Here is a 25,164-nt window from a genome sequence, read left to right as displayed (position 1 = left end):
ACCTTATAAAAAGTCATCTCATATATAATGGAAAAAGCCTACACATATATGAAAATAACTCAAGGGTTTTTTCAAGGGCGAGCCAATACTCTATAAGCAATTCATCTTATTTAATTATTTTAACATAATAAGCTAGTCATACAACTCCTTCGGAGCATGAAGCCAAAAGTATATAATGTAGTTGTTAGATTTATTATCTCGTCAATTTGATATCAATAATGATACAACCCCTTCTAAAGTGCTGAGCTGAAACTCCAAGTATAAATGTTATATCCATCATCTTATTGATACAGTGAATAGGATGAGACCTTTAACATGGGTGTTGAGATCAGATGGGCTGAGGGGCATGGCGGTCAAAGTCCCAAGGAACATGGTGATCAAAGTCCCGAGGAGCGTGGAGATCAAAATCCCAAAGGGGGTAACTTGAGAGGCCTACCCTCGAAGAGAGAGCACTTGTAAAAAAATACTCGAACAACTCCGGGTAGGTTCCCCTGTAAAGCTCTGAGCAGATGTTTACCCTGTAAGGTTCCGAGCAGATGCTTGACTCGTGGATTTGATAAACTTGACTTTTCTCCTCAGGTGCGACCGGATTTACTGGACGAGCAGAGGGAACCAACGGATGTATTGAATTGTCAACAATCAACTCGGTCGCATTGATACTTAGTCCCTCATAGCCGATCAAACCTTTTAGAGGGGGAGGTCTAATCAAATAACAAAAAAGGATAAGGTCACTGTAGAAATATCACTGGAACCCATCAAAACCTTAAAGCCCTGAAAGGCCCACCGTTAAGGGCTAATAGCCAACATCCCATCGGCCTAATGACTCTTTTAATGTCATGTGTAACCACCGTTAGGGAATCATTGAAATATTCATTGTGCAACATGTACAATGGATGTTTCCACCATCTTTGCGCATAATTAGTTGGTACAATTTGAGAAAGACAACAAGATGTCAGTATGATTGACTTTATTTTAGTAACATGTCTCGTTATAATTACTAAAAGAAACAACACTATATATATAAGAGGTCCCTTCTTCCCATGCAGGTAAGCTCTCCCGTTGCTCTTTACGATTCCTCATCACTGTCATTTGATTATTGTTACTCAATCCCCTCACTAACTTAAGTGTTCGAGTGATTGTGCTAGGGACCACTCCCTATCTCATCTTCTGACATCTTCTTCCTCTTTTACTTTTATGTGAAGTAACAACCTCGCTCGTAGCTTGGAATTCCCTCTGAAGGTCTTCTTGCGGTCAGTAGACAAGTTATCTCATCAACGGTCCATCTTCACCAATTGCAGACATGAACATTATTAATTTAATATTAGTATTAATGTAGCCTTCTTTTAGAACAAGGAGTTGAAGCTCTATTATTTGATTTCTTTATTATCTTATTAATTAGCATAATTAATTTGTCTTGATTCAATGGGAACAACCAAAATAGATAATCCATTATGAATATAAAAAGGACAAGCAAGAAAGTTAGGAAGCAACCAGAATAAAATCACATAAAGAATGATGCTTCTAACACTTCATAATTATTAGCTATGATGTAAACGTATTATGTGTGTAATATAATATATGAATATTAAAGTACTTGTCTCTTTAAGAATCCGAATTATTTGGATTCTCGAGTGTCTCCCTTGTGTCGGTAAGGAACTCTTCTTCGTAAAAAAATTAATTTAATTATTCTTTATATTAGACTCAACACTATGAACTATCTTTTAGTTAAAGGGGCTTACCTTGTTCCGATCCTATTAACGTTAACAATGATTGAACCAATCAGTTCTTACATCTTCTCCCAAGTATTTAATGTCCTCGTTTCGAATAGGCTACAATACAATACCCTCCATGATTCCTGCTCCAAATAAAAACAATTCAAATCAAACGTCCAAATCATACACAGATCTAGCATGCACTGTTCTGAGGTGTATCTCACCCATTTTTCCTAATTAGACAATCATTAGTTGTTGTTGAAATATCATGCAAAGTTTAAAATTAGCAAATCAGTTCATGCAAGATCTGCAAGTGCAATTTTCCATCTCCATTTCCAACAGCAAGGGACTCCATGCAAGATCACAAATCTAATGCATCAAGAGCACTTTGCCTTCTCTGTTGCCAACAACCAACAAAGCTTAAAATTTCACTGATTCATGAGGTTGTTCCTCAAGTGATGATTCCTTGACTAAAGAAGAAGAAGAAGAAAAGAAGAAAAGGGCGACCATGTAAGGGGTGTGTATTGCTACCATTCGTGCTTGCTTGCTATCGTTCGGACTCTTGATGCCATTGGTAGGTCGTAAGAGAGATTGAGAAAGAAGATCGGAGAGGGAAGAGATGGTGGAAGTTCCGGTGTGCTCGGTTTTAGGTGACGACAGCAACTGCTGCTGGGTTAGAAGGGAAAAGAAAAGCACGACCCAAAGTGGGGAGAAATGGAAACGGGATCCTCTGGTCTGTAATTTACAGACCAGATGATGGTCCACTGATCATGATTGGTGGACTTTGATTGATTTCATTGTTTAAGTGATAGAGTCCATCAAAATAGACCAATTCACAAAGTGAATCATCCTTTGGTCTACAATTTACGGACCAGAATATCCGTGCTCGGAGAAATGGGGTTGGGTTTTTTAATGGCATTTTGCAAATTAGTCCAGTTGCTTTTAAAAAAATACACTTTGGTCTCTAAATATTTCAGTATTATAACAAAACAAAACAAAATAAAAATCCATTAGGCATGGCGGGTTTGTAGCATGTGGTAAGATAGTTTTTGAGTATTATAAGAGCATCCACACCAGCTTCCCTATCCAAAATGCATAATTTAGGGTAAAAAATTTACTTTATTAAATTTGGATATCCACTTTTCAAAACATCATATATCAGCTTCCCTATTTCTTCTCTCTCCTCTATAATATTTAGGGAATGGAATACATTCCCTAAATTTAGAGAAGTACTGTTCATAAATGCATAATTTAGGGAATAGATTTTTTAGCTACCCTATCTAAAATTTAAGGTAAAATATTTAAATAGGGTATCTGATGCAGATGCTCTAACATGTAGGATATGGATAGATTTCGAAGATATACAAAACTCGATTATTAGTATGATCGAGTTGAAGTACATCAATCCAATTTATACAAGGATACTAGTTGATTGGTGTACATGAAGAAGTGAAAAACTTTGAATTCGAATATTTCTGGGTTTGTGGTTTGGTAACCGTCATTTGATTTATCTATTTCATCCAGTTTTATGGTTTGATGTAATCAATTGATAAAACCATAAATGTCACATTAATTTTAAGGTTTGAGCAATAAGAACTAAAGTGGTCCATTGAGGTCTTAGGACCAATTCTCATGGAGCACAAAATATTTCGTTGGATGTTTAATTTCTTTTATATAAAGAGCTATTACATTAGGATAAAATATTCTAGGTGATTACTTACATATATTTTACCATGGAACAGACTATATTAAATCGTTTGAGATGAACGATATTATATTTTACTCCAAAAATTGATTAAGGATACTATAAGTACCGGCAAAGTTTGTTGTTTAGGATCACGACTAGGAAACATACAATCATTCAAAATTCATGATTTAACATGATAACAAATAAAAGATTTATCAATTAATTGAGCAATTGTACAGCAGCAAGATATTTTCTTAATTTCCTAAATATCTATGAATTTAATCCCAACTTCAACGAATTAACGAATAATTTTTTCTTAATAATCTAAGAACATTGGACGATCAATTATCCGCTATAAATATTTCTTAATTTATCCTAATAAACAATGAAAAATTTCTATACTTTCGGATCAGTCATTTTCAGAATTAATCGATAAAAATTATATACATGATGTTAACTAAAAAAATAAATAACATTATAGCAAGAACATAGTGGTTCTTAAGAAGAATATGAGTGGTTAAAACATGGAATGTTACCATATGAAATCTATCCTCCCCATCACTTGTACTAATGGCTAGTAGTCATCCGTAATTTACCTACTCCGTGTGACCTAAGGACGGATTAACGAGGGTGCTGGGGTGCTCGAAGCACCCTAAGGAGAATGTGAACCACATCAAATTGATTATGAATGTCATTTTGCTCTCGTTTTTGTTTAGTGATATTTTCATTGAGCAATAATCTATTGTAGAATGAACACGAATGATGAGCCAAGTACGAATTAAGTCTATTCATCCCTTCTAAACTTGCATATTGATCCTAGGTATTAGTTAAGATTCGAGAATTGATATAATATTAATTTCCAACATCAACAAGCTCCACAAAGTTTGACAAGTGAAAAAAAACTAAAATAAATAAAACTATCAAGAAGCCAATGAACAAATTTAAACTCATTAAACTAAATAAAAAAACTTAACATTTACAGTTAGAATTTGCTGCACCACAAATGCTAAACCCTAAATCCTAACACCACGAAACTTGATTAAACTTTACGCATTTGCTGCCGCACCTGAAAGTGACTTTATCAATATTACTTCAACGGACAAATAAAATGGCGCGGTCGACTACTGTAATATTTTAGAGTTTATCAACAAAATTTCAGCAGAGCTATAAAGGGACAAAATCAGGTAACTACCAATAACATTTTGCAGAGCATAAAATGGCAAAGCATACGATAAATTACTAATAGCATCTTAGTCTGCAAGCAGTAGAATATTACAACTCGTCCCACAATTTTATCCATTGTTCAAGGTGTTGCATGCTAGCGGCAACACTACTGAGTGCAAACCTCAAACTTCAGATCATAATTATATTATCTAAATTATGAGAAGATTACAATTAGGAAACTACAACTCCGTAAGAGGGAGAGAATTTTCCTGGGAATATTTTGTGACGTTCTAATCTGCTCGTGTGCCCCTTGGAATGCGCATACCAAAAACCTGGAAAGATGACAGGATTACCAAAAGACGATTTTATGAAATTTACTGAAATAGATACAAAAAGATCTCTATATTGATGGGAAAAAACAATTAGGTACCTAAGCAATTTCAGCATTTTTAAAGAAGTAAGAAAATAAACAAAAATGAAGGCAAAATCTTGATTTGACTAATTCCAAACAATGCCGATATTATTTGGATGACTTGATTCATTCAAAGATAAGCTTGCATTTTTTTTTTTTTCATTTCTTGTGTAACTTGGAGCATTACTTGCAATATCATGATGTCCAGATAGCCAATAGATATGCTACTGGAGGTCTTTGCTTCTCAAAAGGACACAGATAATCCCCTACAACTTATATAGGGAATAGAATATGGTTCATTAATTTAAGAAATCCAAAAGGGCATTTATCCACGTCTTGTTCTAGTTGAATATGTTGTTGAAGATGTTTATGGGATTTTCTCTATTAACATGGTGAGCTTCATTACATCGACATCTGTATTTTAATGCAGATGGCCTACACACCTTTTGAGTTTGTTGAGGCATCCCTTTGGGTAGTCAAGACACCAATTAAGATAAATGCACCACTAAAAATCGTCAATGTACCTCTTCAAGTAGTTTAGACACCCCTTCAAGTATACATATCGTTGGTGCAATCATGCCATTAGAAGCTTACCTAAGTTAAAGGAAGATACTGTTGGTGTAGTCATACTCTCATTATAAATAGTTGATAAATAATTTTGATGTTGGCAAAAGATCTAAGTTATGTTTAAACTATGTTATTCTATTAAGTATTTAACTATGTAGATGGAGGAACTTGACACGAATTACAGGGTGCAGGTTGGAAAAGAACAAATGAGTCAAAGTGACTAGAAACTTGACAGAGAAAAAGTCCAAACAGTGCTTTGTAGACGTGGAAGAAGTCCAACTAGCAGCCTAAGAGATCCTTAGCAAACAAGTCATGAGTGAACTCCCAAGTATGTGCAGTAAAAAGCTCATAATTCTGCTAGTGTTGAGGAAGATCCTCATGCCTATGAAGATGTTAGTTCAATGGCTCAAAGACCCAAATCAAGCCGGACATGAAGGTTGGTCAAGCTTAGGAAGCTTAGTGTTATGAAGGAGTGAAGGATTATCAAGAACTCGAGGGAGAAGCATCTTGGCATGAAAGCCCAAAATGAGTGATGACAAGTGAATACTATTTTTAGGTACATATTTTCTACTTAGGCGTATAGTAGACCAGAGAAAAGATGTTTTAGGTCAAAGTCGATGAATAAACTCAAAGTGGAGCAGATTCAGTTAACTGAAGGTTTTATTAGTCGATTGAATAACTGATTCGACTCAGTACTAAACTGCTGGTCAACTGCTTGTCAACAGAAATATTTTCTTCTCACTTGAGTAGACTGAACTATAATTCAATCGACCGAAATAGCCCAAGTCAAATACCTAATAACTTTTTTGTGTTCGAATTGAGTCCACGGATATAGTCGTGAATTGACTCAAGACTTTATCTTTGTAGGATAAGATTCATGGCTATCAAATTTGAGTCAACTAGGATGACTAGAGTCGGCTGGTATCGCATTAATAGTGAAAAGGTCACGTGGTTATCTAGTTGAATCAATTGATAGACATTGACTCGACTAGAGATAGTCGTTATGAGAAATGGTCACATGGTTATTCAGGTGAGTTGATTGAAAATTGATCGAGTCAGCTAAAGATAGTCACCGAGATAGAAAATTGAAGAATTATTTATTTGAGTCGACTAAAAGAGACTAAAGTTGATAGATAGAGGGTCAAATTGATTGATGAACAGGAGTTGACTAAAGTCTTAGCCGTTGGATGAGAAGCCTAGCAATTATCCATTTGAGCCTATTAATGAAGATTGACTGAATGGATTTTAAGTTGACTAAATAGTCATTGCAGATAAGGTTCTAAAATTTGTATTTCAATTAATTGATGACTTATAAATAAAGGAGCAAAGCGACTACAAACAACAATCAACACAAATGTGTTTTCGTTGTTCTATTATTCAAAAGTGCTCATGACATCCTTCAAGAGAATAATCTTCTAAAATGGTTTATTTTGCTTATTTCATTTGTAATTCTCTTTCTCCTTTCATTTCCTATCTTTCTATAAAAGAGGAGAACATTTCCATACAAGGTTTCTCCTCCTAAAAGGAGAAAGTATTTGATTACTCGCCTTAAGAGTTGAAGGAGGTGGAGTAGACCATAGAGGAGTTGGGGATTTGAACCACCTTAAATATTATGTTCACATTGACTATCTTGCATTACTTTTCCATTGAATAATTTCTAATATTGATTGCTAGCATTTGATTAAGCCTTGCATTTGCACAAAGATTAAAAAGAAAAGATTTTAAAATCTCACATCTAGATACCTGCTAGAGGGGAGTGGTGAATAGCCTTCCTAGTTCATTGTAGCAGAAATATGAACAAAAACACAAGAAACAAGAGAGCAAACCAAACTTGATGATTTAATGTAGTTCAAAATCTCAATTCTTACTCCTTCATGCGGGTCACTTGAATCAGAAGTGGAGAAACATCTTATAAGCACACATCTTATAGATGAGAGTCAAGTACACAAGAAGATGAAGAGCATAAAGAGAAAACACTAAAGCTTAACTCTAACACAAATATGGTAGTATTTTGGATGTTCCTATGCCTTCTCCAAGATGCAATTTTCCCATATATATAGCCTTTAGCTCTAGCTTCAATTCAGCCTTTGAAATAACTTCTTTTTGCTAACTAGTCAACTAATGTAGCCACAAGTTGAATAATGTGACCACAAGTCGACTTCTTGCTTGATTGGTCGTAGCAACAATCAACTAGGATAATCGGCTATTGTTTCTGTTTAGTCCTAATTATCAGTCGATTAATACATTGACTACAACCATTTCTAAAGTCGAGTCCATCTTAAATGTGAGTTCTTCTCTCGTCCATTCATTCAAGTTCTCTCACTCTCAACTCCCTTAGATTCTTACCAAGTATTCTTGGCTTATCATGACTCTGATGCTCCTCATCCACGATCCCTTGGATATCCACACCATCCTTCTCTGATGTTTATAAATTTGGGGCATCAAACCATCTAACACCTTGGTTGTGCCAAATTTCAATGTGTCAGCATACTCTTTGCCTAAACTATCAAAACTATGATCAATCCGATCTCAAAGGCATGACTGCACCAAAACCATTTAAAGCCAGTAAATTACCAATTAAATCCAACATATTATATACATTGTACGACTTTGTCAACAATCTTTTGTTATTGTAAATCTAATTCTTTTTTTAATTATGATAGATTTTAAGGGCTGAAAATCAGCTTGTATTATGGGGATATAATGGCAATTCTTCACCAAGAGTGGGATGACTTTTTTGTTCAAAGCTCTCTAAGTTTTCCAGTGCAACATCTATTGTTGCCATCTCTTAAAATCATATCTAGAGCTCTCATAGGACACGAACCCCTTACAATTGTCACGATCGTAAATATTATCTTAAAATTGTTGCTAAAGATGCTTGCAAATGTAGCTTTTCTATACAACGATCAATCCTAGTCTGTTATATGGATCCTCCTATGCAATTGTGTTCGATCTCATATTATATCTTCATCTATATTTAAATATATTTTATTTATTTTATCATTGTTTAATAAATTTTTTGTCTCCTCTTTCTTGATTAATGTGTATTTATTATGATCTTAACTCGTCTAACTTGAACATTTATTGAACGTCTAAATATATGTCTGTACATTTTTAAATAAGTGTTAAAGTTTTCAATCTTATTCATTTTCTGTTCATATGCTCGATTCATATCTCAACATTCAACTTCATATACACTATTTTGTAAACTTCCCTTTAAGCTATAGAGGTACCTTATGATCGAAAAGAATATTTGATACCCTCCTCTATTTCAACTGTCCTGTTTATATCCTATGTAAATGATCTATTAATCCCTCCATCCTTTTATAAAAATGATTATACATACTTGAAACTCTCAATTATAGGTAACTCATCATATCCTAGCTCAACGATTATCTTGCTACGTCTAATACTACTAATGTCGACCCCACTTAGTGGGACAAAGCTTGATTGTTGTTGTTGTCGTCGTCTAATATAACTAATATAAATTTCATATATTTTATTTTTATAAGTCTGAAACCTTTTACTTCTAGCATATCCTAAGAATCTAACTCTACTCCTTTACATGTCTCATCAACCAAAATAATGTCGTCCGCCAACAACATACACCATAATAATATGCCTCAAGTCTTCACTCTTATCATTGCATCTTCATACATATCTTTAATTATTTCAATATACGCTACGCTAGCACTTTTCTTTTTTAATATATATATATATATATATAATTTCCCTTGAATCTTTGTTATAGATTTTCTTAAGTCAATGAATACCATGTATAAGTCTTGTTTCTTTTTCGGATACTTTTTAAACGTGTGACAAGATGCATAGCTTCTGTCATCAACTTTTCAAATCTGAGTCCAAATTGATTTCAATAACCTTGGTCTCCTTAATTTTTTCACCACTCTTTTTTAAAGTTTCATGGTATAATTCATTAGCTTAATATCACTATAATTCACACAATTTGTAGGTTTCTAAAGTACTTACCCTTATTTGTTTTCAATATCAGATTAAATAACTTCATTAGACGTTTAATACCTTGCTTCCCTAACCACTTTCATACCCTTATTGGAATATTATTTGGTTCGATTGCTTTTTCATTTTACATCCTATTAAACATATGTTCTACTTTTGAAATTCAAATTCTCCGATAAAAAATTAAAATTTATACTCATTTGACCAACTTAAGTTTCCTAAACTAAGTTGGTCACCTAAACCTTCATCAAAAAGTTGAAAAGTACCTCTACCATCACTTCTTTATTTTCTCATCCTTCATATAGTACCCTATTGGATTTATTTTTAATGCATCTTCTTTGTGTAAGATCTTGATTTCCTCTCTCTCCGATTTTAACTATTTTATAGATATCTCTTTCCTCTTCTTTTATATCAACCTATCGATACAAGAATTCAAAAGCTTCATTCTTGGTTTCACTCATTGCTTTCTCAGTCGCTCTCTTGATTATTGCATACTTTTTAAGTTTTCTATATTATAACAAATGTATAATAACTTATAAGTGGTTCGTTTTTTACTTTCTTCTCTACTTCCATATTCCACCACCAAAATTCTTTTCTAAAAGTGTCATCCTCTTGAGTCTTGACTCACCGAATATGCTCTTGACCACCATTTTCAAATTTGATATCATATTGTAGTCAAGTTATGATGTATTTCTCCTAATAATTATGCTTCTACCCTCTCCTTAAAGATACTTTATTTCTCATCCTTTAACTTCCACCATTTGATTTTAAGAGTCATGCACATTTTCTACTTATAATATGCTTGAGGCACATATCTAATATTACTAACCTATGTTGGGTGGTTAAGTTTTCTTTAGTGATAAACTTGTAACCTTCATAAATTTCTCTCCCTCTTCTTGATTATAAAAAAATCAATTTGCAACTTATTATTCTCACTTTTAAATGTAGCTAGGTGCTCTCTTTTTAAAAAACATATTAATTATTATAAATTCATATGTTATTGCGAAATCTAATATAATTTTTTGTTATATTTTCTTATTCCAAAACCATAGCCTCTATGCTCCAATCATATTCATCATTTTTTACTCTTATATGCTCATTTAAATCTCTAATTAGAATCATCTCGTTTTTTGGAATTAGATCTTTCGTGTCTTCATCTAATCTTACTTGAGGTAAATATGTTAATTACATTAATAGTTTTTTTACTACTACTATCTAGAGAGCTAATATCATATTTCCCTTCCTAACTACTACTACTACTACTACTTCGTCCCTTAACGAACTAACTATAACAATAACTACTCTTTCTTGTTTAAATCTTTCATGTATACCATAACTCAAAACCTGAGTTCTCTATCATTTTTATCTTCTCCCCTACCTATATTTTCTCTTGCAAGTACAAAATATTATTTTTTTCCCTATCATCATATTTATTACCTCCATTGCTTTGTAATGAACATTCGTATATTTCATGTTTTAAATCTAAGACAATTGGTATTGTTGTAATGTTTAGTTTTATCCAACCTAGGGTGTGAAAACTCTTGCATATTTAATACTGCACTCAAGTTCTTTTGGAAAAATAATAGTCCTTCCCGAAACGTTACAATTTAACCTTGCAACATGTTCCTTCTGAGTATTAGTATAATAGTTTAATGGATTTATACATAGCATTTGCCTATGTTTGACACTGGTTGGTAATCTAATGCAATCCTCCTCCTTTATCCAGATTGGGGCCGACCATGGCAAGATTTATTCATCATGAGCAATGTTCTCATATTACATTCCAAATATTGGTCTTAAATTGATCTATTCGGGCTCAATTTAGGTCCATTTGTTTTCCGAATCTTAGAGATCATGTGCTTCCAGTCCACCCATTTGAACCAACATTTGTGTATCCTCTAGCTAGTAATCATGTGTTTGCTCTCTAGATTATGCTCATGCACAAGCTTATGATCTCAATCCCAATCAAGCAGGCCCAAACCGATGAATGTTATAATTTTTTCCATTTGGATAATTTTAGATATTAATTTCTAGTTTATTTGAAAATTTTATGAGTCTATTCGGAAAATAGCTTGTCCATATCCTTATTCCATCACTTAATTATGAGAACTAATTTCCAACAGAATAAGATGAGGGCCAGAGAGCTTCTAAAAACAATTCCATCTAGGAAAGATAAGTAATTGAAGTTTCTCTCAAAGATAGCTCTCAATCTGAACCAGATGTGCAATTTTTTTTCACTAAATTATCATAAAATGGTAGTATTCTGATTCCTCAATCTGATTCCTCAATCTGTTCATAGAATAGAAAGAACATTTTCCATATGTACACACCAGTTCATAATTCTATGCACTTTTCCTGTTTTAAGAATGAAGCATGTTGCCATCAAGAGTTCATCGGTGACTAAAGTGAAAATGTGGCTGAGGCAATCAACAATGGTGGAAGACACGAAATATCCATAACACGTATTTTGCGCTAACCGAAATTACACAATATATCATTTCAAATACCTAGTACTTCAAGAGGAATATCATGTGGACTCAGACTCTTGTTTTCCCATCTGTTGCACATCGTCTGGAGAAAGTATTTTGATACACCAGACATTATTCACAAATGATCTGCATAATAAAGCCAAAAGAAGGTATTTAAGCAACAAAACATTAAGAGCATAAATTAAAACTTATGGTGGATAAGTTTAGTTATTAGAAATACAGTGTTGATGCATATTCAAGTATGTCATAATCAAACTATAACACTCGACTGAGTGTGGCATTTCAGTTAACCAATTGCACAGTTCTGTGGAAGTAGGCATTGGTATGCAACAAAAAATCTACCACATTTTGCCTCCATAATATCATTTCAGACATTGGCTATAGAAAGCAAACATATGAAGTGGTCGATGAATATTTTCTAGGAGACCTCAACATAACATGCAAATTCCATTGATAAATCAACAAGCTCAGCCATATGCTAAATGAAACAAAAAGTAAGTCAATGATAAATGCAATAACTACTTTTGTTTTTGTTTCGAGAACTAAAGGTGCTTGAAATGAATTCTTACTCCCAGGGGTCGTCTCCAAGGAGAAGCACATCATTCTCCCTGTCAACAAATACAAGCTGCCAGCCTGATCTATGAGGATTTTCAAATAAACCCTCAATACCAAACATATGACCGAGTTCCATACGCAGTTCATCATAGTTACTGAACCGGGAGATGTCCAATGATCTCCCAACTGAGCCTGACTTGCAGACCTGCACAAAGAAGAATGTTAAAGAGATCAAACTTAATGAAATAGTACAGTCACCAGGATCGTCATTCTGACCTTAACAAATGTTTGGGACTGTGGACCAATCTCTCCTGAATTTTGATGTAATTTGGAAGATTTATCCAAATACCCATAAAGAGAGTTTTGAACACTTGAAGCAACGTATGCAGTGTTAGATGAATCACTAACAGTTGCATTCATAGTTAAGTTAGGAGCTGCAATGGAGAGAAGAGAGGAAGGATCCTTGCTAACCCCAAACAGGGGATGGATCTGGGGAGTAGGGGAACCCTGAATACAATTGGGATCACCTTTTTCTACAAATGAAGGAAGCAGGAATCCAGTATCAAAAGGAGTCACCCCAGGCATAGTTCCTTTTGATCCCAATGGCTGCTGACTAATGGAATGACCAAGTTGGGAAGAGTTCCACATATTGGATTTTGCTTCAGGGTAAGATCCTAGGATACCATGGACTGAACTTGATGGAGAATTGGATGATAAAACTAAGTTTGAATCAGGAAATGCTGATCTTTCATAAATTTGAGATGGTAAACTTGACTGTTGCTGCACAGGATTCGTAGACATTTGAAATGTTTCTGCACAGGCATGTGCTTGTTGAGCCTGAGGTTTTGGCTGTTCATTAGGTAATCTCTGGGCATGCTGGCATGGAGCAGAATTTGGTTGGTTCTCCAATAAGCGTTGTGTGTGTGAGCTGAAGATATGCTGTTGCAGAGCCAGCTGAAAATCTTGAATTGGTAGCAAATGGCTAGATGAGGGTTGTTGAATAAACTGAAATGGTTGTTGATTTTCTATCAATTGTTGCTTCAGAACATCAGCCCCTTGTATGCTCTCCAAAGCAGTAGCAGTCATAGCTTGGTACTGATTGATGTCGCTCCCTAGTAACAAAGAGTCATTCCTTTGTTGCATCCATGGGCCCACACCAAGTGATTGGGGGCTGGAGGACGGAAAGCCTTGATTGCCAGCTCCAATCAGTGCCCACCTAAGAGCATTTAGCTCATCCTCTTTGGTATCTGAAGTTTTAAGAAAAGATGCACATTAAGATTAGAACATATCAAAATTATATGATCCATTTTTTATGCATTCAATTAATTTATTAATGGTACAATCTCCTATTTTACATGATTTATGGCTAAAACCTCAGCCTTGTCTCAGTTGATGATAGCCATATATGCTAATTCTAAAAGATTAGTGTAGGATGATAAGATTCCAAGTTACAATTTGGCTGCAAGACAGTTAAACATCCTTGGTATGTAATGGAGCTACATACTAATGGAGTAGGTGAATTTACCGTTAAGAAAGGGAACTCCATGATTCAAGGGACGCTTAAACCTGAGAGGAAACAGAGATGGATACATGGGGAAGGTTGTCAAAGGTTCAATTTCCCACAACGATACCCTTGGGTGCCTCTCACCGGCTGTAGATTCATCCCATCCAACCTGCAATTACTAGAATGGTATATCAGTTCAACAGCCAGAGAACAAAACAAAAATAATAGACTATCTTTAATAAATATCTTAGAATGATCGATGTTGGTTCCTCCGTTGTGATTAGCAATAATCATGAGGTTGTTTCAACACATTTAAATTAGTAATTGTGTTTTAACAAAGTGTGCATCAAGCAAGGTTTAAAAGTTCGGCCCGTGTTGAAATTTCGGTCTCAGACCGGAACAATACGATTTCGGTATCGTACCATGCCGATACGGTTTCGGTATTTTTTATTTATATATAGTAATTATAAGATAAATATGTTTATGGTATATATAAAAATAAATTGTATATTAATTTTGTATAAGTTCTCAATTATTGAACAACTTAATATTATTAAAAAAAATAATTAAAAATAATTTTATTTAAATAAAATTGATATATCAAAAACTCAAATTAAAATGGATCTATCTATAATAGTAAGTATATAAATTAATACAAAATATTACTTTATATATAATAATTATATAAATTAACTATTTATTCATTTAATTAATTATTAATTAAATAATATATACTTTAAATAGTAAAAAAAATATCAAATACAAAAATACAAAATAATAAAAAAATTATCAGAATATAAATCTAATTTATTAGAATTTTTAAAGAATTTTTTAAACAAATTTAGAATTTTTAAAGAATTTTTTAAAAAATTTAAATGAAATTTAAAATAATACAAAATAATAAAAACATATATTAGAATATAAATAAGAATTATTATATATTTTTAAAATTTTTAAATAAAATTTAAAACATTAAAAAATAAATTTTCAGAATATAATTAATAAAATTTATTTTAATTTAAAATATATTTTTATATATTTTATTAGGATAATTTAATTAGTGTTTATAAAAGTCAGTTCGAAATATCACATCTTTCGGAATTATTTAAATTAATTAAATAAAGCAATTAATTTATTTATTGGGAAAAAGAAACGCGCTTGCGCGGCTCGCAATCTGTCGAGGGGGCGTCCGACGGTGCCCGAAGGGTTGTCGGACACTTCCAACGACGCCTTCGATGCCGCAGTTGGTGTCCTGCGACGCGTTCGAAGTCGAAGGTGTCGCGGGACGCCTCTGGAAGCGTCCCGACGCTTCCGGCGCCACCGGAGGAATCCCGCAACTCATCCGGGCATCATCAGAGGCGTCCGAGACTACTCCGACGCCGCCGAGAAGGGGGCGCCTCCTGTGTCAATTTTGCTCGCTCGGTGGAACGATAAAACCATATGTGCCGAGCAGCACGGAACGACATTTCATTCTATGGCATCGAGTATATAGAGACTTGGTAAAGTACACATAGTACGTGGTGACCTGACTAAGGTGAGTCAATTGATATGATTGCGAGATTATTGGCGTAATGGCTCAAAGGTCCATAATGAGTTGAACTCAAAGGCAATGCAAAAGATTGCAGAGAAAATTTGAAAAACTTGGTGCATTCGAAAATTATAGGCTGGTGTGGTGAACTTTAGGATAATGAGCATGGAGTTAGTTGAAGATTCGAAAAATATGTGAATTGTGAGACATTAAGAGTGCTTCAGGGTCTACACTTACGGGATGTACCTAATGGCTATAGAAACTCTTCGACCAAGGAGCAATATGTTCCAGGTTGTAGTAGCGATTAAGTTTGATTTCAAGCGTTGCCTACAAAAGTATAAGCAAATAAAGTTGGAATATATAATATTTAGTCGACTAGATGTAATCCTTAATCAACTAGTGTTCCATCGACTTAGGAGTCAATTGAAAAATCTTTGTTTTGATAACAGAAGAATGTTAATGTTCGGATTCCAAGTAGATCCAATTGAATGAGAAGACATCTCCAATCAACTGGAGTGGTCAATTGACTCAAGAGTCGACTGTAAGCTTTTTGTTAGAACAAAAAACTTCTGTTTAGTTTCAACTGACTCGAGTAATGAAATTGGTCGAATGGATGAACAAGAAATCACCTAGAAAAGTTTTCTAGTCAACTGCCTAAGTGTTAAGTGTTGGCTGTGTAATAGATATTTTTTGTATGGTCAATCAACTAAGAATGTTTTGTTTCAGACTGGAGGTGTGCATAAAAGAATTGTTTGAGCCTTTCCATATACAATTTGAGGGTTGTTTGGCTTATATAAAAAGGTGCTAGATATATAATTTTACTCTGTTCTAAAGTGCACCAATCAATTTTAAGAAGTTATGAATCATCAAGGCTTCACATCTTTAAAAGATCTCTTACTTTCTCCATTGTGCTTATCTATATCCACACTAAAGTCGGTTTTCTCTATGTACCTACAGTTCTATTTTATGTCAAGAGAAGAAACCATTTACAAGGTTTTCTCTAACCCTGAAAAGAGATTTCATAGTAATCTTTTTAGTGATTCACCTGACAAATCAGTAGATCGTGATATAAGTGCACGACTCTGAACCATATAATATTCTAATGGTTAGTGTTGTGTTTATTGTTTATTTTCATTTTATTTGTATTATTAACACATTCAATCAAACAAAATTGCACGTTTGACTCCTTATTGTTTATATTTAGGTCACCAATTATTGACCCTCCATCCAGTGGACCATTCACCACCCTACACAATTTGACTCCACGGGTCATCCGAGATGGTAAGTGATGACATGCTTGCCACATGAGGTCGCGGGGTCGAACCGCAGGGTTGTCGGGACGTAAATCCCCGGACCCTGTGCAACTCACCCCACCTCCACCTATCCTCTCGGCTGCCGTGATTTGCCTCCCTCGTGATGGCCTGAGGTCGAATGCGGCGGGGGCGCTGGGGGCGAGCGATTTCGCCTTTTGCCACATTCATCACCCTACACAACTAATAACAGAGTAGCATTTTTTTAGCAAATATTGAAGTTTCTGTTAGAGAAGAGTGTTAAAGAATCCTATTGCAAAATTAGTTTTTTAGCAGATATTAACACTCTTATGAAGTGTGCAACGTTTGTAATCCTCTCAAGTCTCAACAAAGTAGCAAAAAGGGGATTAGATATACAAAACAATCATGGTTTTTCCTGTGGTGGACGGCAAATCACAATTTGGGGAGCAAATTGTAGAGTATTGTTATAGTTAAATACATTATATTATTTATATTATTCAGTGCAAAATTTATGGATAGAGAACCACACATAAGCTATATCTAATACAAGATTCATATAGCCAATGAAAAATTAAGTCCGCATTGAAATTCCAAGCAAATTCTGAATTTGCATTGACATCATTTTCAAAAGAAGGAAATAATAATTGCCAAACAATATTCTTTCAGCAAGCAAAATTTTTATTTTTCCTTCTATTTTCCATATGGTATATTCTTATTTAACAATTTTATACCACTGACGTACTTATGAATTCTATTGTTCTGTGTTACTTGTTACAATCTAGCTACTGATGAACACTTAATATATGCCCCAAGTAATGTGAATGTAATTATTGAACAAACAACCTAATTCAACAAAGGAATTCATATGTCAACATAGAATGAATCAAGATAAATATAATAGTTCTATTTACCATTTATGTTTATGGTGAGCTTGTTTTCCTCAGGAAGAACACTTGGACCATTGAAATATATAAATTTTCAGCTTAGTGGTTATAGTTTACAGGGTTTAAGGAAGTTGGTTATGAATATATTTCATAAACAATTTCCTCGAGCGTCTATACTAATATAATATCATGTGACTATATAGATCTATTTTCCAAGAGATGGCCAACCAGCACAATGAAGATCCAATTAACACAACATTAATAAAACATGACGACAAAATGGTGAAGTGACAGCACACATGATACATTCATAGACAAGCTAAAGACTCAAGAAGAGACAATGAACAAAAAAAATACTGATTCATTATACAAGCTAGCGACTCAAGAAGTTCTTAATTTTAAATATAGTTTTTATATATTTTATTAAAATAATTTAATTAGAATTTATAAAAATCAATTCGAATGAGTTTATTGAATTAATTAAATCCGCTGCCTAAGTTTTTTTCGATCGTCATGGTGCTACAATAAGCATCGTAGGATGCCTCTAACGTCCGCGTCCTGCGATGCCTCCGGGCTGTCGGTAAAATGCAAAAGAATAAAAAAGTTAACAGAAAAGAAGATTCTTACCAAGCAAATGCTTTCGACGGTGAGAAGTAGACCGATTGATGTAATCAACGTAATGTTTAGAAGGTTTAGGGCTTTAAACTAAAAAAAAAAAGTTTATGCGCATCGCGCAAAAGCGAACACTTGTGTTTTGGGGGAAGCGCAATGAAGCGCGGATTGGAAAATTGATTTTGGTGACCAATAGGGATAAGACGGCTATTTCGCGAGTAGACCGTCGTAAACCAATTTCTCGAGTGAATGAGAAATTAATGTTTAATGAATGGTTGATCTGATATGATTGAATGGAAGTTTAACTCGCATACGAGTTAAATTCATGGATAAACGCTAACTCGAATATGTGGAACCATTGAGGGGTATGACATTATAATTAATTTCGTTCATTAATTAATTGATTCAGTAAAAGATTAATCATTATGATATTAATTAATTGATTCATTAATATTTACAATAGATTAAGTAAAAAGTTAATCAAAGTAATCAATTAAATTAATTAATCATAATGAAAATGTTTAAGTAAAAAGATTTAAGGGAAAAGACATATCTCATATCCTTTTATCTCTTGAAAGAAACCTTTCAACTCTTGGGAGTAACCCTTCATCCCTATAAAACAGACATCATTCCTTCCTCTCAACTCACTTAGTTCTCAAGTTGTGAATTCTCCTATTGAGTTCTCTTATCTCTCTCCTCTCTTAAGAGTTTAAAGGTTTCGAAAGTTCGACAGAACTCAAAATTTAGAATGCTCATATTTCAAGACGCAAGTCGTCATATTTTGGGAGATGATTGCCAATAAACAACAAGCATCTGGGCGGGACAATATCGCCTTAAGGAAAACAGGCATGACCTTTACCTCGACCTTAATACTCTTATCTTTATGGATAAGTTTATCCAAAAGGATTGTATCAATATCTGCAGGGATAACTCTACAACCGACGAGTTTAGGTCGATAACGACGATACTAAGAAGGGTATGCCTCTTACCCGAAGGAGTACTTCGATAACCGAAAGGGGATGTTGAGAGTATAATGGAACAAGGTCAACATCGCCATATCGAGCTCCACCAATTAGAGTCATCAACTCATCGTCAAGATGACTAATTGGGCCCAACTGTTGGATCAATACCACATATCCATAAACCAACAATCTTAAGACAATATTAGCGATTATGGCGACCATGCGTTCAACTCCTACCGGAGAGAAATTGAAGAAATTCTCCTTAATTGTCTTCAAGCGATGACAGTAAGAAAAGAAAATATATTTTTAAGGTTACTATCAAAAGATGTCGTAGAGCATCTAAAAGTGAACCTCAAGCGATGGGAGAGTTACTCGCAAGGAAGAATCAAATTTTCCTATGTGAGTACTATGCCTTAAAAGGATGGACGACAAAATTATACCATGGGTATAATGTAACAATGATGGTCAAGACCTTGTGAGGCATTTGACTAGAATCACAAAGTTGAGGATAGTGAATTTAAACAATCCAAATAGAAGGCTAACGAAAGTCTTCAGATAGAAGATCAAGTCCATTTAGTAAAAAGCTAAACTTAAGTTTGACTCAATAAAACCTAAGTGGAGGTCAAAATAAATAAGTTAGAAGGATTGCATCACATGTGTTGCAAGTGACTAAGAAAAGAGTCAAGTGTCTCACTAAGAATAGATACAATCATAGTTAATACTCCAATCAAACGACTACAGCTACGGCTCGACAAGATTGGAAGACCAAGGGATATATACTTCTTGAGTCGAATATCTCTCTAAGAGTAATACAATCCTGGTCATCACTCCAATCAGACAATCGCAGCTTTGACTCGATGAGATTCAAAGACCAAAAGATGTATATTTCTTGAGTCTAGTGTCTCTCGAAGAGTAAATACAATCTTAGTCAGCACTCCAATCAGATGACCACAATTTGACTCAATGAAATTGAAAGACCAAGGGATGCATATTTCTTGGGTCGAGCAAATGCAATCCTGGTCAACACTCCAATTAGACGATCACACTAGATTGAGCACTTTTTTGAGAACAAGTGTAATCGTGATCATCATCCTGATTAGACAACCACAATTTTAATTCAATGAAATCAAGGGATTGGATTTATGGAGACTTGCTTGTAAGCAAGATTGAGACCCTTAAAGTGTGTTATAAAACACTAGAAATGTGGCTGGAAAAATCAACCGAGTAAGATCATCTATGGTGATTGAAGGAGAGAATATAGGATATTGCTCAAGGAAGAGCAACATTCAATAATTGACTATATCACATTCATCTCAATTTGAGTAGATGATAAAAACTATGTTGATTAATTTTGGATTTATCCTACAAATTGTGGAGGAAATTATCCTCTCAGTAAACCACAAGCTCCAATGAGATAGAAATGAAAAATCTCTATAAGGCATTGAAAGGTCACAAACCTTCTAATGAAGCCTATAAATGTGGGGGTTAAACAATGTGCCAATATATATGATACATTATGGTATCTAAGAAATTATGAGAAGGGCACTAGTGTAAAATAATAAGATTTGAAATGACTTAATACAATTAAAGCAGTAGATCTCTAGTGATAAAATCTCCATTGAATATGGAGAATTGTGTGGATCCGCTAGGCCTACTAAGAGATCAATTATACTGCATGTCTTGGGGAATGAGTCTAAAACTCAACATTTAAATCGAGTAGTGGTAGCCCAACATGTTGACTAACTAAACTACAAGATTCGAAACACCTAGGAGTAATTACTCCAACTCATTCCTACAGACAAAAGGTGCAACTTGTAAAAAAAAGGATGAACAAACATTTTTAATGATTCCTATATTATACTGTAAAGAGTATAATAGGGTATTACAGGATACTCTTAATAGGAGATCACCTATATAAGTGTGAAGACGGGTCACTTCAATGAAACACTTATGAATCCCAAATTTTATCCATCGTCAAAACGAACACGATAGAGAACTGGTACAAGCCTAGGGGCTATTATGTGGATACGATTGTCTTGGTTTACATCAATGGCTGAATAATTCAAGACATAGTTCATTGAGCAGTCAAGTAAATCCAATCGTATTCCACTACGGAAGGTTCAAAGTCACAAGCTATCTCTCCTGATGCAATAGTCTTCCGATAAGACTCTTGTTTGAGACTTGAAACCTATCTATAATTTTCATTCATGTGGGGGATTGTTGGAAAATTGATTTTGATGACAAATAGGAATAAGATGGCTATTTCACGAGTAGACCATCATAAACCAATTTCTCAAGTGAATGAGAAATTAATGTCTAATAAAATGTTGGTCCAATATAATCGGACAGAAATTTAACTCGCATACGAGTTTGATTAATAGATAAACACTAACTTGAGTCTGTGAAACCATTGAGGGGTATGAAATTAAAATTAATTTCATTGATTAATCAATTGATTGAGTAAAAGATTAATCATTGTGATATTAATTAATTACTTAATTAATATTTACAACAAATTAAGTAAATAGTTACTCAAAGTAATCAATTAAATTAATTAATCATAATGAAAATATTCAAGTGAAAAGATTTAAGGGAAAAGACACATCTCATATCCTTTTATCTCTTGGAAGAAATCTTTCACCTCTTGGGAGTAACCTTTCATTCCTATAAAATAAACCTCATTCCTTCCACTCAACTCACTCAATTTTCAAGTTATGAATTCTCCACTTCAGTTCTCTTATCTCTCTCCTCTCTTAAGAGTTCGACTGGACTCGAAATTTGAAGTGCTCCTATTTCAAGACGCAAGTAGTTGTATCTTGGGAGACGATTGCCAATAAACCGTAAGCACCTGGACGGGACAATATTAAGGAAAGGAGGCCTATCCTTCACCTCGACTTTAATACTCTTATCTTTATAGATAAGTTTATCCAAAAGGGTTATGTCAATATCTGAAGGGATAACTCTACAACCGACGAGTTTAGGTCGGTAATGACGATACTCAGAAGGGTATGTCTCTTACCCAAAGGGGTACTTTGATAACCGAAAGGGGATGTCGAGAGTATAAATGCGACAAGGAGGTCCACATCGTCATACCGAGCTCCACCAGTTAGAGTCATCGACTCATCGTTGAGATGACTAATCGGGCCCAACTGTTGGATCAATACCACAAATCCATATACTCATATTTAAAAATACCAACAGCACGCGCCTCAGAGACCTCGTGCGCTTTCGAGGGCTTAGAAGCACAAGGTTTGCGCCTCACTGCTCTTCGCACTTTAGCAAGCGCTTCACTCGCTTTTAACAACTACGCCTGCGACTATATTCCACATCCTACGTTGTCAGTATATTTAATATTTGCATTTAAATTAAAGAGATAGTAGTTTGTTACTATTCTCTTCATTTTTTGTATGACTTTCTCCTCCGAAAGATTTTCGAAAGAAGAATATTAGTAGATTGCTCATTCAAAAATGGTCCAAGGGATTGTGGGCTTTAAAGTAATAATCGTTGGCTTAAAGTAATAATCGTTGGACTATGAATCAAGTAACGGCCCAAGTTTTTATTTTTAGTTTTCCGCTGCATCTGTGTTTGATTTTCGTAAATGAAAAGAAATTTTCAACGAGCAATATTCACTAACCCGCTCTATTGCACTTTTTAATCCTATAATTGATATCGGAGTCGGGACACTCTGAATAGGCTTAATTGCTTTTCCATTTCTTTTAAAAAAATTTCTTTTCTTTAAATATATTTTTAAAATCTTTTATTTTTCCTACTATATTTCTTGCACTACTTACTCAAACCCGAAAAAATCTTGGAATTTTTAAATTTTATCTTTGCTACAAAATGTCTAAACAAAGAGAATTCAGTACCGCTTGTCCACCCCTCGCCTTTAATGGCAACAACCAAGTACTAGAAGGAGGGAATAAATAATTTATACAACCCGAAATCCAAAATCGTTAAAAACAATTTCAAGCTACTAGTCGGCGAGTTCAAAATACCTCAGGAAATGGAGAAGTGGATCACGGATATCAAAAAGAAGGTTTAATTCGATGCTCGAGGCACAAATCTGATTCTATGCCGACTAACAAAGAAAAGCTAAATCAAATATGTCGATTCGATAGTGCAAAGAACCTCTAAGACAAATTGATCAAACTTCCCAAAGAATCATCCAACTCAAAGATAACAAAAAGAGATAAATTAGTTTATTTAATATTCACATGGAGAATGGAGAGTCCGCTAATTAATTACACACAAGAATCAAAAACATTTTGAACGAACTCCACTCAATTGGGCAAACAATGGAAAATCGAAATATAATAAGGTATGCGTTAATAAAAATTTCATGAAATGCATTGTGGGCATCAATGGTTGATACATACAAGGTATCTACGGATTTATCTACAGTAAAACTAAATGAATTATTTTGTGAATTAAAATTATATGAGCAGGCTAAGTTGATTCCATATGAGAAAGGTATAGCCTACTTGCAAGTCAAATTAAAAGCAAAAAAAACAAGTCAAAACCAACAAGAGCCGGAGTTGGAAGATGAATCGAAGTTGGACGAGGAAGGAAATCGTGAACTAGTCCAGAAGATGTTCAAGAAGAAGAAGGGTTTCACCAAAAGGGATGTCAAAAGAGCAATCAAATCAAAAGGCAAACAAGCAGGTCAGAATAAACCAAGCAAGCTTAAATCGGAAGTGACGTGCTACGGGTGTAACGAAAAGGGACATTTCAAGTCCAAGTGTCCTAATCTAAAGGAAGACAAATACAAAAATATAAGGAAGAAGAAAACACTTAAAGCAACATGGAACAAATCATCCTCAGAGTCAGACAAACTAAACAAGACCGACTTCATGACTAGTGGCAAAGGACATAACCAAATCTGAATCCAAATTAAAGTTTTAGTCCACATATCCGTATTTGGTTGAGACGACCAAGAAGCGATAAACTCTCCCTTAGTTGATAAATTGTATAGTATAATTGCTTACTTAACTAGAAAGTTAGTTAAATCCAAACAGATTTGATCCCTTCAAAAGGAAGTAAAAGTCCTTTAGGGGACGATTAACCTAAGTTTTTTAGTTAACCAAGTTCAAGAAGGAATTTCAACTCAAATCCAAAAACTTAAGAAAGATAATTCTCTTTTGAAAGGTCAAGTTGAAGAATTTAAGGTACCGTTGGAAAAGTTCACTTTGTGCTCTAAGTATCTAAACATGATACTTGAAACTCAAAGGGTTGTGTACAACAAATCAAAACTCAGGTTCAAATCTAACACTCAACATAGAACTTACATGTCTTTAGTAAATAGAAATGTTAACAAAAAAGTTCAAGTATAGGTTAGAAAATCACACTTAATCAACAAAGTAGAAATAAATTCTAGATTCCAAAAGATTGAATTTGCTATGTGAATAAACAATATCAATGCTCTGATTGGGGGAGGGAAAAATAAAATTGTATCTTTGATTTAGGAGAGCATGTTTTTATTTTTTGAATTGCTTGTTTAGTTTATGCTTCAAATGTCATTTTTTAGCATATGCTTAATATAGAATGGATAGACAAGGCAAATATAAGAAAAAATAATTTTATCTTGATCAAGGTTGAGATGATAATAGGGTAAGGAAACTTGTCAATGCATGTCTAAGTTGAATCATGTGTTCCACCTAGTGCAATTGACTTAGTAGATCTAACTAAAGCTACCTCAGTCCAAATTGAACTAGCTAGAGCAAGACTTAGACTTAGTACTAAGTCTCTTAGGCTGCGTTTGGTAGCATGTAATCTACCTTGTAATGTAATCCAGATTACATTACAAAGTCGATTATTTTGTTTGATTTGATTTAAAACTTGTAAT

At 34.2% G+C, this 25,164-nt stretch overlaps 1 protein-coding gene across 4 annotated transcripts in view; it reads right to left on the bottom strand.

Moving 5' to 3' along the window:
* Positions 1-4,626: 4,626 nt before the first annotated feature.
* The window catches only part of LOC121985527 (auxin response factor 12-like), a 40,927-nt gene continuing 20,389 nt past the window's right edge, over positions 4,627-25,164 (bottom strand). For all 4 annotated transcript variants that reach the window (XM_042539034.1, XM_042539044.1, XM_042539053.1 and 1 more), the window contains 5 exons: positions 14,087-14,234; positions 12,838-13,808; positions 12,576-12,766; positions 12,025-12,132; positions 4,627-4,895 (listed from right to left, as the gene is read on the bottom strand). In XM_042539034.1, the coding sequence (XP_042394968.1) occupies positions 12,045-12,132; positions 12,576-12,766; positions 12,838-13,808; positions 14,087-14,234 (1,398 nt within the window). In that variant the 3' untranslated portion in view covers positions 4,627-4,895; positions 12,025-12,044. The remainder of the gene's footprint in view (positions 4,896-12,024; positions 12,133-12,575; positions 12,767-12,837; positions 13,809-14,086; positions 14,235-25,164) is intronic.

The sequence above is a fragment of the Zingiber officinale genome, chromosome 1B (assembly GCF_018446385.1).
Source record: "Zingiber officinale cultivar Zhangliang chromosome 1B, Zo_v1.1, whole genome shotgun sequence".
Taxonomy (NCBI): domain Eukaryota; kingdom Viridiplantae; phylum Streptophyta; class Magnoliopsida; order Zingiberales; family Zingiberaceae; genus Zingiber; species Zingiber officinale.
This window is presented reverse-complemented; position numbering and strand designations above follow the sequence as displayed.